The 12867-nt window shown below is 45.4% G+C and overlaps 2 protein-coding genes across 2 annotated transcripts; one reads left to right on the top strand and one right to left on the bottom strand.

Annotated features, from left to right (window-relative positions):
* Positions 1 to 2267: 2267 nt before the first annotated feature.
* On the top strand, positions 2268 to 9857 carry LOC136476980 (ubiquitin-like domain-containing protein CIP73). The gene is made up of 18 exons (XM_066474971.1): positions 2268 to 2444; positions 2653 to 2692; positions 2790 to 2919; positions 3128 to 3245; positions 4134 to 4229; positions 4534 to 4577; positions 4832 to 4900; positions 4980 to 5126; positions 5208 to 5277; positions 5356 to 5507; positions 6125 to 6289; positions 6370 to 6441; positions 6523 to 6664; positions 7217 to 7735; positions 7862 to 8145; positions 8349 to 8954; positions 9291 to 9446; positions 9548 to 9857. The coding sequence occupies exons 3-18, from the start codon at positions 2791 to 2793 to the stop codon at positions 9647 to 9649; spliced, it is 2871 nt and encodes a 956-aa protein (XP_066331068.1). The 5' UTR covers positions 2268 to 2444; positions 2653 to 2692; position 2790; the 3' UTR covers positions 9650 to 9857.
* A 561-nt stretch (positions 9858 to 10418) lies between these two features.
* On the bottom strand, positions 10419 to 11198 carry LOC136472941 (putative disease resistance protein RGA1). Its single transcript, XM_066470643.1, has one exon. The coding sequence runs from the start codon at positions 11065 to 11067 to the stop codon at positions 10474 to 10476; it is 594 nt and encodes a 197-aa protein (XP_066326740.1). The 5' UTR covers positions 11068 to 11198; the 3' UTR covers positions 10419 to 10473.
* Between the last annotated feature and the right edge of the window lie 1669 nt (positions 11199 to 12867).

Consider the following 12867-nt stretch of genomic DNA (forward strand, 5'->3'; position numbering starts at 1 on the left):
TTTCATTTCATTCCATATGACATGGCACTCTTGGAAACAATGTCACAAAACTCCCCATTAATACTAGTCTTAGATCTAAGCACAAAGTTGCTTGTATGGCATCATTTAATGATGGCCTGAAGTAAATATAAAATGCAACATATTACTACATAATTTTTGTTGTTATACATGGTTAGCAACATTTTATGAATTTCTAACACCACGTTTGGATATAGCTATTTAGCTTGGAACTAGGGAATTGGAATCGTATATCTTGAGTACCACGTGTTTGGATGGGTTGGAATTGGATCTTGGTTGACCCATGATTCCATGAGCTATTCTTCCAACATGAAATGACACTCCCAATGCTCACCTGTGGAGCTCGGCCTTAGCCGGAATCAATAGGGCAAAGCGGGGGCGTTGAGGAGGTAGGGGACCCCCTCTGGCTGAGCCAAGTTTTTTTTGTGACCTATACACGCCACACACTTTTTCTCGCCAAATTCTTATCGGGCGCACGTGCTCCACTAACTCAAGCGGCGCACACGTCGTCGGAACTAAGGAAGAAGGGGACGACACACTCTTGCTTGACAATCAATTGCATCTTTTTTGCTTGAAAAAGTTCGCTTTCAGCTTCACAATATCTTTCCAATGTGAGGCATCCACTCTTCCACATTTGATCATTTCGTTTATGTCCTTTTGTATGAATCAATTCACTGTTCCATTTTGTTTATGAATCCTACTTCATGTTTTTAGTGCTAGCTTCCATGTTGATTCATCCTTGATGCATGTGTGGATTATTGTGTTTGCTCATATGACTTGTGTGAGACCCTAACAAATTTGAACCAATGTTTTTCCTTTTGTATGGTTAATTGCATATTTCCTTCCTAACATTGTATAGCTCTATAAATTCCACTCTAATGTTTATTTAGCAAAACCATTTTCTACTACTCAAAATGTTTGAATGATCAGATCTAGCAATCCCAATTAAGATGGATGGCTACGTAGCCATGGAGGTGCATACGGGTGTAATGTAGGTCTAGAGTCCTTGATGTTGAACACACTATTTCCACTAGAGAAATCGAGGAGGAGCTCATCTACCAGCGCGGGCCACCGATGTAGTCTCGGCAGTAGGCAGAGCTCGGCAACACAACAATGAGGGTGGATCTCAGGTATTATGGAGTTTGTCACAAGATTAGCGTGGCGAAGTAGCCACCGGAACAACAGGGCATTCCTTGCACCGGTCTGAGGTGAGTCGTTGAGCGCGAGGGCATGATCTACAACCACCGATGTGGGGAGGACTAAGCGCAATAGAGGACTAGATGGCGATGGGGCAAAGGGAGAGCCATGACTGTAGGCACATGTAGCGCAGAGCAGGACGGGCGGAGGAGTCACGCCTACCAGCAAGAGACGAGCGGTGGCGAAGCAATCCACCGACGCGAGAAGAGCGGGAATCGGCCGTGTGTGGCTGAAGCGATTGGACAGGGGACGGTAGAAGAGCGATTGATTAAAAATATGAACATGAATGTGCTATGTTGAGCTACACTGACTTATGTAGCTCGTGTGACTCAAATGTATTCCCGCCCTCCCGTTAACTTCATACACTCCTTTTTACTCCGTTTTGTTTTAACTAGTTGCATGCAACACCACACGTTACTCCTAAGTCACCATTCCACCGGTAACGGTCAATTTTTTTTCTTATATTGGCCAATTTTTTTTATGTGGCAGCAACTCATGGAAATTCAAATGAAAGCACGATGAGATTGCGGGAAATTTAACAAGTGGCACGGTTGGCGAAATTGAATTTAGGTGCAGGGAAGAGGAAGCGAGCCACGCAATGCCGATAGTGATAACAATATTTTGTGCGCGTTAATTAGCGTGAATGGTTAACAACTTACTTATCTATCATAATAAGAAAAAAATATTTTGAAGACCATCAATACAATATTGCTATATATGGCTAATAATATAGACCGGTCATCTAAAGTTTAGAAATCTGGATATCTAAATTATTATTATTTTATTTTGTTTACCTGTAGCAATACGGCAAGTATCCTCCATGTTTGTTAAGCCGACTGAGGTTGATTTATCACGAGAAAAAACAAGCGGCATGTTCGTTGGTTGGTTTCTGGGCTGGTTTAGACTGGCTGATGCTAGTTTATTGTGAGAGAAAAACACTATTAACTGATTGGTTTAGGTTGCTGAAACCAACAAGCGAACAGACCAAACTTACGATCAAACCCCACCTGAACTGGAAACCAGGTCTGCCGTCGATTGTAGAAGTTTGCAGACACACGCGCTCCCCTAGATCCCAAAGCCCAAATACTCGCTGATCCTTCCCCTCACAAGTCGCAGTCTAGTCTCTCCGTCCGCCCAAGTCCTCTCTTCGTCGAGACGAGTCGCGTTCCTGTTCGCCGCCCCGCCGCCCATCTCCCAATCCGGACTCAGATCGACCCCTCCTCCTCTCGGTGAGTACCCTAGCTTGCTCGGGCGGGTGGTTGTCGGAGACTTTTTGGAGTTCCAGGGGCGGTTCCTCACTGCGTCCCTGGGCTGGGCGGTCGAATCCAAATCTCGCCTCCTCTCCATTGGGTTCCTTCCGTTGAGTTAGGTTTTGCGTTCTCTGCCGCGGGGCTCCCTGATAATCTTCTCGAATCCACTCGTCCGTGTTGCGATCAGGTTGAGGTTGAAGGGGAAGGAACTAGAAGCCTACTGAAAGGTACGAGAGCTTGTCCATAGACGCATAAGCATTTGGGTTGTCTGTAGGGAGGTCTGTGGCGCCTGATCCGCGTATTCATTGTCTTCCTCCTGTGCAGGATGGCTGACGATGCTTCTCACGGGGCCAGCAGCTCGACTGTGAAACCTGCTGATGATCCAGAGTCTACCATCGAGATCAACATCAAGACCCTGGATTCACAAGTCCACAAACTTCGCGTGGAGAAGAATGTGAGCATTCTCCTGCCTCCTTCACATTTCTTGTGTGTGTCTATCTGCTTATTTGTTGCTGAACTCTGTGTGGAGTGCTAGAAACTCTATCCACGACTCTGTTGATTTGTGATCCTTTTAGTTAGCATTAGCCATTAGGTGTGGAAATGTTAATATGTGCATTATGCAATGCTTCTGAAGAGCTAAGTGCTAACCGCCTCATTTTTAGGCACCTGTTTCCGTTTTAAAAGAGAAGGTTGTTGAAGTGACTGGGGTTCCATTGGATCAGCAGCGCTTGATATTTAGAGGAAGAGTCTTGAAGGATGATCACCTCCTATCAGAATACCGTATCCTTTCTGTTTCTGCATCTTGTGTCATGGTTATGAACTGTATACTCGATCCATCTCCATGTTTGTTTCACTTATCCTTTTGGTGAGTCATACTGTGTAATAATACTCCCTCGGGCCAAGTTTGAGAGGCGCAGAGGTCTGAAAAAGTTTCCAAAATTTTCGGACGCCTGAGCTGTTGGACGCAGTTTTCTCTAGGGGCCGACACGCTCGTCTTGTCGTTTCTTGCGCAGAGTAATAAATGCATCCGATACTTGGCCTCTTTCCCAACTGTGCTTGTTCTTGTTTCTCACGGTTAGGACGTGTGGCAAGCAGCATGCAGAAGTGAAACCGAAAGATTTTTGCTGCTGAGAGTAAACGGATTAAGGGGAGTTATTAAGGATCCCTTTGGTCTCGGTGAAAATTACTTATGCCTGTGAAACTTGGATGGAGTATTTGATTGCCTATTTCCTTGTTACCTTCTTTTGCTCCTATTTGCTTAATTATGTTCCGTGTTCAGTTAGTGATGGCATAATTTGTTTTTCTGCGCTGTAGAGACTAAGGTTATGGCAATTTGATGAATCAGAAGAATTTCTTTTAAGTTGGTCCATATTTGGTTTTAATGCCTTTCTAAGTGGATTATCAGTTAATGTTACAATGTCACATGCAACCCTATACATTCTGGGGTCTGTGCTAGATTAATGGTTTCTGTCAGTAGGTGGCTGGATATGCCATTTTGCAAAGGAACGTACCTTCACATTAATTTCTATTCAAAATTTTCATTTTTGTATTTTTTTTAATTTTTCCCACTTGTATGATTTTAAAATGCTTTGTTGTGTCATTTACCATCCCAATGCGTTTGTTTCTCTCCATCCAAATTCTGTCACCTGTATCCTTAACAACCACAAGATTTGGACGATGGATATACATTGCATCTGGTCGCTCGGCGTGCAGCAGAGGGCCATAATTCTTCTGGGGCTTTTGAAGGAAATACACATGCTAATGGTAAGTCGTACTGTTGTTTTTGTGACAGCTGGCTACATGATCTATCCTGAACCACCAAGTGTATCTGTATATGCTTCCATGATTTGTTGCCTACTTGCCGCCTTATTCAGCATAGCTATCGTCAGAAAATTAAATAGACTTTGTTCTTTCTGCCTAAGGGCTGCGAAAATTTGCTAGTTATGTTAAGTAGTGTTAAATAGGTTGGTGCTAAATCTAATTGATCCTAGCCAGTGCTTAGGTTATTAGTTATTACTCGAAGACATGGGCCTGAAAAAAAGATTTTATACTTTTCTTTTCTGTGCAGTAAACGTTACTGGAAATGGAGGATTGTTGGATGATATTTCCAGGGTATGCTTCTCTCATTGTTGATTCTTTCTCCATGAATTTATCTGATTGCATGGCTCTTGGCTATTTTGACATCTTTATACCTTTTTTTTTAATTTTTTTTTTGTTAAATCATCTTTGAAGAAACTACATATGTGACATGTTAAGGGGTTTGTGCTTTGTTCCAGACTTCTAACGTTTTGTATGTTGTTGAAATAAATACCAATTAATTGACTGGCCATATGGTACATGCCATATAATTCTTCTACTATTTGCAGAGTGTTCGGGATCTTCTGGGTTCCTTAGGTGTTGCAATGTCTGGTGGTGTCACTAACACGGCATTTTCGGTAACGTGGCAGTTCTTCTCAAGATCTAGAGGGGGTACCTTAGACCTAAGAATTAATTGTTTTATGGATGCTTTATCAGGTTCCTTTGACTACCGCGCCAGAAGGACCCAATAATGTGCCCGGAAGAGCTCAGCCAATGAACCCAGCGCAACCAGGATTCTCAGTTCTAAATCATCAAATACAAGTAACACAACTTCAGCCGCCAGGAGCCATTCCTCGCAACATGGTAGATATTTTGTGCTTTTTTGCTTTTCCTCCTGTATTTCAGTTTGTACAGCATCATCTTAACTTTAACCAATGAGAACAGATTATTCCAGATTCTTTGACAACTCTGTCGGAGTACATGGATCGCATTGACCGAGTATTACAGAATAATGGTACCATTTTTTGTCTAGTTGGTTCATCCATTGCTTGCAACCAAAGATTTTTATATTCATTTTATGCTATAAATGAAGGTGCTCCACCATCCAGGGATTCACAAAGCCAGCAACAACCGACAGTGGATGATGCTAATGTCAGCCCGAGATATCCAAGTCCTGATGTTTTGGCTTCAGTTATTGAGAGAGCCCAACAACTTCTTGGCGGCAGTGCAGCTTCTGCTCTTTCGGTATGTTACTTATCTTCTGTGGTTATGGTCTGTACCAGTTACCCCTGACTCTTTGAGAGTGATATCTTGTTCATCTAAAATGTTTGCCTCCCTGGTTATGTTCTGCTAAATTTCCACTTCTGTTTGGTGGTCACTGTAAACACATTTAGTATTATGGGTTGTCATATTTTGTGCAATTCTGTGAGAATCTAGATAAGATAAACTGAAGGACTATTGAATTCTTGACCACCCTTAAACAGCAACCCTGGTGTATAGTCAGGGCATAAACTATGTTCTGGCTTCAAGGTGAAATTATCAATCCGCAAGCAACTTTTATAATATATAACGTCAGCTCACTGTTTATTGTTTATAATGCCTGCATGATTTCCTGAGTAGGTCTAAACCTTTTTTACATGTTGTGGCTTTTTCCCTTCTTGGATGCAAAGTTGCTGTTGAGCTGCATGGTTCAGTTTTTAAATTTTAACACACTTTCAATACTCTGGATTTATGAACCAATAGATGCAAACTTTTCTTTGGATGTCTTCAAGTTGTTATTGAGGAACTCCTGAATTTATGGATGCAGAATTTTCATTGAAAACATCTGTGACTTTTATGTACCTAATAATTTTCTGTTTCAGCACATTGCACAACGTATTCGGCAAGATGGTGGGACTGCGGATGCATCTCTTCGCCGTGAGATCCAAACTGAATCTGTTCAGCTAGGAATTTCGATGCAACATTTGGGTGCTATGTTTTTTGAGCTTGGTCGAACGATGATGATGCTCCGCACAGGGCTATCTCCTGTATGCATAATTTGTTTTTCCTTCATGTTATGTAACTAACTTTGTACATGTCACCATATTGAAATATTTTAATTCTGCAGTCTGAGGCTTTTGTAAACTCTGGGCCTGCTGTTTATATAAACTCCACAGGACCAAACCCAATCATGGTTCAGGTGATAGTTGCTACACCTTTTTCATGCTAGTTTTGATGGTCAAGAGCGTTATAATCTCATCAACACATTTTCTCTGTGCAGCCATCTTATCAAAACACCCCTCCTTTTGGTGTATCTAATATACCAGTTATGGGTGGAATTTCTGGTGCTTTTGGTATTGTTGATCCTTCTCGATCATCTGGTTTCGGTGATCCTTTTCGACGTATGAATGTACCAAGTAGCGGTAAGGTCACATTTCAATGCCTTTCAACTACTGGTTCCCTCTTGTTAGGGTCTTGAACTGAGGGTCTTGAACTGGAGGTCCTCTGAACAAATTGTCTCTGTATTGGGTCGTTAGATAGGCATAAATTGTTTATAAAATCCAATTGCGTCTTTACAGCATTGTTAAACTGCTTTTATTTCTTAATTATACTAAGTTATTATAATTTGTTTGAGATGCCAGATGTTTACATCTCCTATTTGCTATTCTACTATCATGAATTGGATACCTCATAAACCTTATGTGACTGTGTGCTGGCATGATTGGACTAAAGTGTATACAATACTTATATTTGAATTTCAAATTAGTGTTAGGTGCAGTATCTTTCAGATTTGACGTGTGTCATCAATGTACTTGCTAGATTAAATACTTTGTTCTCGAGTATCTTCTGGAATATCCTGGAGTTCATTTGCACATGGGAATTTATATTATTTTGCTAACTAGATCTTTGATTCTTCCACCTTTGTGTCTAGCTGGCTTCCCCTAAGTAATATTTCTTTTCATTCCCTAACTTAGGTGCATCTGCAACAAGTGGTTCAGCTGCTGGTACTACCACAACTTCTGAAGGAGCTATCAACGGGAACCACCAAGATGCGGCAAGAACTCAAGGAGGTAACACACCGGGTCACCCGGCTGCAACACGTGGATTGCCAACCAGAACAGTTGTTGCTGCTGTTCCAGCACGGTCCTCAGCCGAGGCTCCAAACCATGTCTTTAGTGTTATTCTGCCTGTTCAAGTGAGGGGCCAAGTTGCAGTGCCTAATCAGTCCTCTCAAGGTTCTCAAACAGCAGTGGGCAATGGAGCTCAAGGAAATTCAACATCTGCTGGTCCACAAGCTTCTGTTGGTGGTGTTTCTGGTGTTCCTCCTATAGTGGCACAGGTAGCCAATGCATTGGCCGCGAATGCACCAAGCCAGGTTTCTTTATCTACACAAACTGCAGCAGATCAGGGATTTCACCCGACCATAGACAGCAGAGCTGATGTTCTGAGTTCTTCAACACCAGCCACTACACCACCGCAGAATGATCCCTCAGGTTAGAATCATGGACAAACTTCACTTAAAAAAGTGCAACATCATGTGACTGAACTGGGTCTTTCGAATAGGGTGTTACGAGTTTTTTTGTAGACCTCTTAATGATATTCACCATTCCTGTTGTTAGGTATTTGTGGTTCCAATTTGCCACCTCAAGACAGGAATACTTTATATGTTCCCAGTCTTGACAGTATACAACAGCATCCACAATTGGGAGATACTTGTGCAGATACAGCCGACTTACCAGGAGACGCCACAGCCACCAATACTCATGATGTTCCTTCGAACGCATCAGTAGAAAATTCTGCGCTGAAGAACAAATCCTCAGATGAAGTAGGTTCACAGCCCACTGAGCCTTCTGCAAGTGGCAGTGCTGAACCATTAGGCCTTGGCGGAGGTCTGATTCCAAAGGTATTAATTAGTGACTTTTAAGTGTTTATTAGTCTATCAGGATTCCGTTGTTTGGTCCTCATTTTTGTGTTTATTCTATTTGCCAAGTCACATATTTGGAGTTTGTTTTATTTTACTCTTGTTTGATTCTATCAGTAAGTTACATGTTTGGAGTTTGTTCTATGTTTCTATTGTTTAATTGCTTCTTTTAACAACACTTGTAGAAACGGAGCAGAGCAGTAAAGCCATCTGGGAGCACAACTGATCCTGGTAGGGATTCATCTTCAGTCAGCCAAAACCAAGATCCTATTTCAGTGGCCCAGCAGTTTCTGGAAGGTTTTGCTTCCCAAAATACTAATGCTAGCAGAAGCAATGCCCCCGCCTCTGGTCCTCCATCCTCTGTGCCACAGCCTACTGAAGTTCCTCCGAGAAGACAGGGTGGTGGACAACCTGGTATTGGCAGCATGATATCTGGTATGCTCAACAACCCAGTTTTCAGCAACATATTGTCGAATGTTGCAACACAAGCAGGGGGCTCAAGTGCTGATTTGAGGAGCGTGATGGAAGGATTACAGAGCCCTGCTATTGTGGATACGATAAGCAGTATCGTGCAGAATGTGGATGAGCAAGACCTTGGGGCCATGCTTGGTTCAGGCAGGGGGCAAGGCGGCATGGATTTGTCAAGAATGTTGCAGCAAATGATGCCTGTTGTATCCCAGGCTCTTGGTGGAGCAGGGGGCCGTTCTGCTGGTGCAAATAGTAGTCAATCTAGGTCATGGCCTCAGCGCATTGACAGTGGAGAAGGAAATGTACCAGCTAGCAGTTCTCAGGTAAGCTATTCTGTGTAGTAGTAATCTCTTGTATTTGCATTTGTAATGTATATGCTGCCTGTGCTGTGTGTTTGGTTTAGAGAGCAAATACTGCATGAATGGTTTACATTATTCCGCCATATTGATGTTCATTGTTCTTCTCAGTTATGCAAACCCTCTTTGGTCAGTATTACTTTCCATGGATGCTTTTGCATAATTGGATGTTAAGAGCCTAGAAAGGCTAATATGACACTAGGGCAAGATTATTGTATGCTTGTGTAACTCTTCCTGTATGAATTTTAGTTAGGCCTATCACGTCTTGTAGGTATCTCACAGATTTTTGTATTCCATGGCCAGATTGATCTCGACCAAGCTCGTCAAAGCATTGAACAACATGAATCTCCAGAGAATATCTTCAGCTCTGTCCTTGAAACTGCTGCTCAGGCCTATGGCGAAGATGACAGCATTCAAGGAATGATCGAAGAGCTTTCCAGTGATCAAGAGCTTACCGATGTATGCTTTCCACACCGTTTCAGTTGCACAATCAATGTATAATAACCCTGTCTGGTTTCTGATGTTAGGGTTGCTAATGCTAAACTTGCTGCTTTTGTTAGGAATACTTGAAATTTTTGGTGGACCAAGTTCGGCAGAGGGTACAGTCAGAGTCGCAGTCCGGGAGCCACAGCCTTGAAGAATTGGGCGGCAGGGTCGTGTAGCCAGCCATTCGCTGCAAATCTGCAATATTTATCGCTAACTTGGAAAAGACAGAACCAAGACTTGTTTGGGCGTTTTCATGATTATTAGGTGCCCGCTGTACATGTGGCGTTGTAATTTTCAGAGATGTATTTGCGGCAGCATATTCCGTACTCTGGTTAAAGCTGTTTTTGACAATTTTTCTTAGTGGTACATACAGCGAGTTTTAAAGGTGCAGTGTACTGTTAAAATTGTTTTTGACAATTTTGCTAGTGGTACTTAGAGCGAGTTTTTAAGGGGCAGTTGGTCTGAATTTTGTGGATATAATTGTCGTAGCGACTCTCCAATTGGGAGGTCCAGGCAAAGTTTGTTTCGCAGGTTTGCACTTTGCACCCCTTCCTCGCGTGCATTTTGCCGGAAATTTGGCGGCCTTCGGCGTGCGCCCGGCGGCCTGGAAACCAGCGGTTGCCCCATGAATCCCTGCAGCCCAAGAGTCTGTCTAAGTGTGCTTTGAGTATATAGAACGACAACGGTGGATATTTGCTTCACCGATGACCGATCTACGACAAAGAACATTGGTATCTACGGTATGCATCATAGTAATAGACTGAAGATACAAATGTAGTAACATGCCAGAAATGGAAAATTTGTTCCTGACCACAATATCCAATCAAGAAGATTCTTCTTTACCTACGCAGAAGTACTCCCCCTTCCCAGAAAACATGATATTTTAGTATTCAATTTTTTTTTCCAAAAAAGGCTAGTCTGGGCCCCTAAAAACTTGATATTTTTAGCTCTTGAAACTATGCTGAGCATATATCTACTTGATATTATGATCTGCATTTCTCTATGCATTCCTTTTAATCGCGAGGTACTTAGATGAACTGACGAACGACGACGGGAAGTCTCGGACGTCCCGCCACTCGTGAGCATGTTTTCTGGTGCTGACCAGGGCACCAAACATTCTGAGAGCGAGAGGCAGGCCCTCGCAGTTCTGGACGATGTCTCTGCCGATGGCCACCAGCTCCTCCCGCTCCTCCACTCCACTGCCAAACGCGTGCTTCGAGAACAGCTTCCACGAATCCTCCTCGCTCAGCCCCGCCAGCTCGTGGGGCGGGAGCGTGCCCATGATCTCGCCCACCCGCGTGCTCCGGCTCGTGACGACGACGACGCTTCCCGGCGCGCCGAAGCCGCAGGAGCACAGCAGCGGCCTCAGGTCGTCCACCCACCTGCGCTCGTCCTCGTTCCACACGTCGTCCAGGACCAGCAGGAACCTCCGCCCGCCGATGGCTTTCTTGAGCCGGTGCACCAGCAGGTTCAGGCAGTCCGGCACGTCGCACCTTGCGTCCGCGGCCGCCTCGACGACGGACCTCAGGACGGCGTTGGTCCCGAACCGGCCGCCGCTGCCGTCCTCGCGGCAGTCGCCGACCCAGTCCCACATCGTCAGGTCGAAGTGCTCCTACACCCTGGCGTCGTTGAACACCATCCTGGCGAGCGTGGTCTTGCCCACGCCGGCGGCGCCGGTCACGGCCAGCACCTGCGCGTCCCACTGGTCGCGCTGGCCCAGCAGCAGCTCCACCGCCGCCTCCACGTCGCCGTCCCGGCCCACCACCCACCCGGGTGGGTCGTACATCAGCGAGCTCGTCTGCCGGAACGCGGCCTCCGGCGGCTGCGCGGCGTCCAGCAGGCCGCTCTTGTACACCACCCGAACCACCGTCTGGACGCGCGTCAGCGCCCTCCGCACGTCCCTGGCCGCGGCGCACCGGACCAGGGACGGGTTCTGAAGGGTCAAGTACCTCAGCGCCCTGCGCGCGCGCGCCGCCGGCGTCTGGGCCTGATGGTCGTCCTCGGACTCGTGGCGGCGGCGCTCGAAGCTGTCGAGGACGCCCTCGGCATACGCCGCGACTCTCCTGAAGTAGTCGATCCACGCCCTGACGGCGAGGCCCCACGAGCCCTCCGGCCCCCGGCTTTTCGCCTCGGCGCGGGACAGGAAGGCCCGCCCGGTCATCAGCTCGAGCTCCAGGATGTTGCGGTTGAACTCCACATCGTCGAAATCGAAACGCGGCATGGTGGACGAACGACGAAGGTAGCTTAATTATCGTTTCAGCCTTTCAGGTTGCAGGACGACGGCGAGGTCGATGAGTCCTGGCCGGTGGCCGCCTCCTGGCCCTGGGTGGTATAGCAGGCTACCCTTGGACTCCGGTGGCTGCGGCAGGGGAATCTCCGGCGATGGACAGGGCGGGGCAGCTAAGCTACTTTTTGTAGATGGCAGCGCGAGCGCGACTCCGGCCGCTTCGTAGTCGGCTCGGACGGGCGTCCGACGTGCGCACGGTTTCCGTTTCCGGGCAGGAAACACTTCCCTTCGCAAAAGCAATGCCGAATAGAAGTAGGCCAGGAGTCGGGCCAGCCCACTATGCGCATTGATAGCCCACGATCCAGGCACAGGCCTTGATCACGCCTGCATCGAACTGGGCTTTGGACCGCCAGTCAACAATCCAGTAAGAGTGGGCCGTTTGGGAAACAAGCGAGGAGAAGGGGGCTTTTTGACTTTGCATAGGACCAGCTTGTCTACTGTCATTTTTAACACCTGCAAGTAGCTTCCACTTGTAATTCGTTGTTTTGCTAAAAAAAACTTGTAATTTGTTGTGTATAAGAATAGTATTGTTTTTTGTTGAAAAATGATGTTTGGATGGAAAGTTTGTCCGTGGTTGTTAGCAGTGCATTGCTCGCATGTCACTAGCACTGACATCTGCTGGCGTTTACACACCGTTTAAACGCTACACGGTGGCACGCCATTTCCTTTTAATCATCCGTTTATCCCATTTAAATGGTCATTTTGCCCGTTTAAGTCTCCGTTTTAGCTCGAATAATGGCTAAACGACATGTGATCGACTGTTTACTGTTTAGCGTTTAGCATAACACTGCTTGGAAATTAAAGCACATATTCTGAGTAGGAAGAGTCTGTAACACCTCAGGTGTTAGCCACTTGCTAAGCAGTGGGTTTGAGCTTTAACATGATAGATCAAGAGGTAATCAGGAGCTTTAGTTCCTTATCTCTGAAATGGTGATGAAGGTGTTGAGGTCAAATCTATGAAAATGAGCCCAACTTAAATTTGGACAACACACCATTACTTACATGTTGACCCTTTTCAAATGTATACCTGAGTAATGTTGAAGGTGCTTCTTTCATGTGCCTCATATCAATTTCCACCCACACTGACAATTGGAAAAGTTTTATGAA

The sequence above is a fragment of the Miscanthus floridulus genome, chromosome 8 (genome assembly GCF_019320115.1).
Source record: "Miscanthus floridulus cultivar M001 chromosome 8, ASM1932011v1, whole genome shotgun sequence".
In the NCBI taxonomy this organism is placed as follows: Eukaryota; Viridiplantae; Streptophyta; class Magnoliopsida; order Poales; family Poaceae; genus Miscanthus; species Miscanthus floridulus.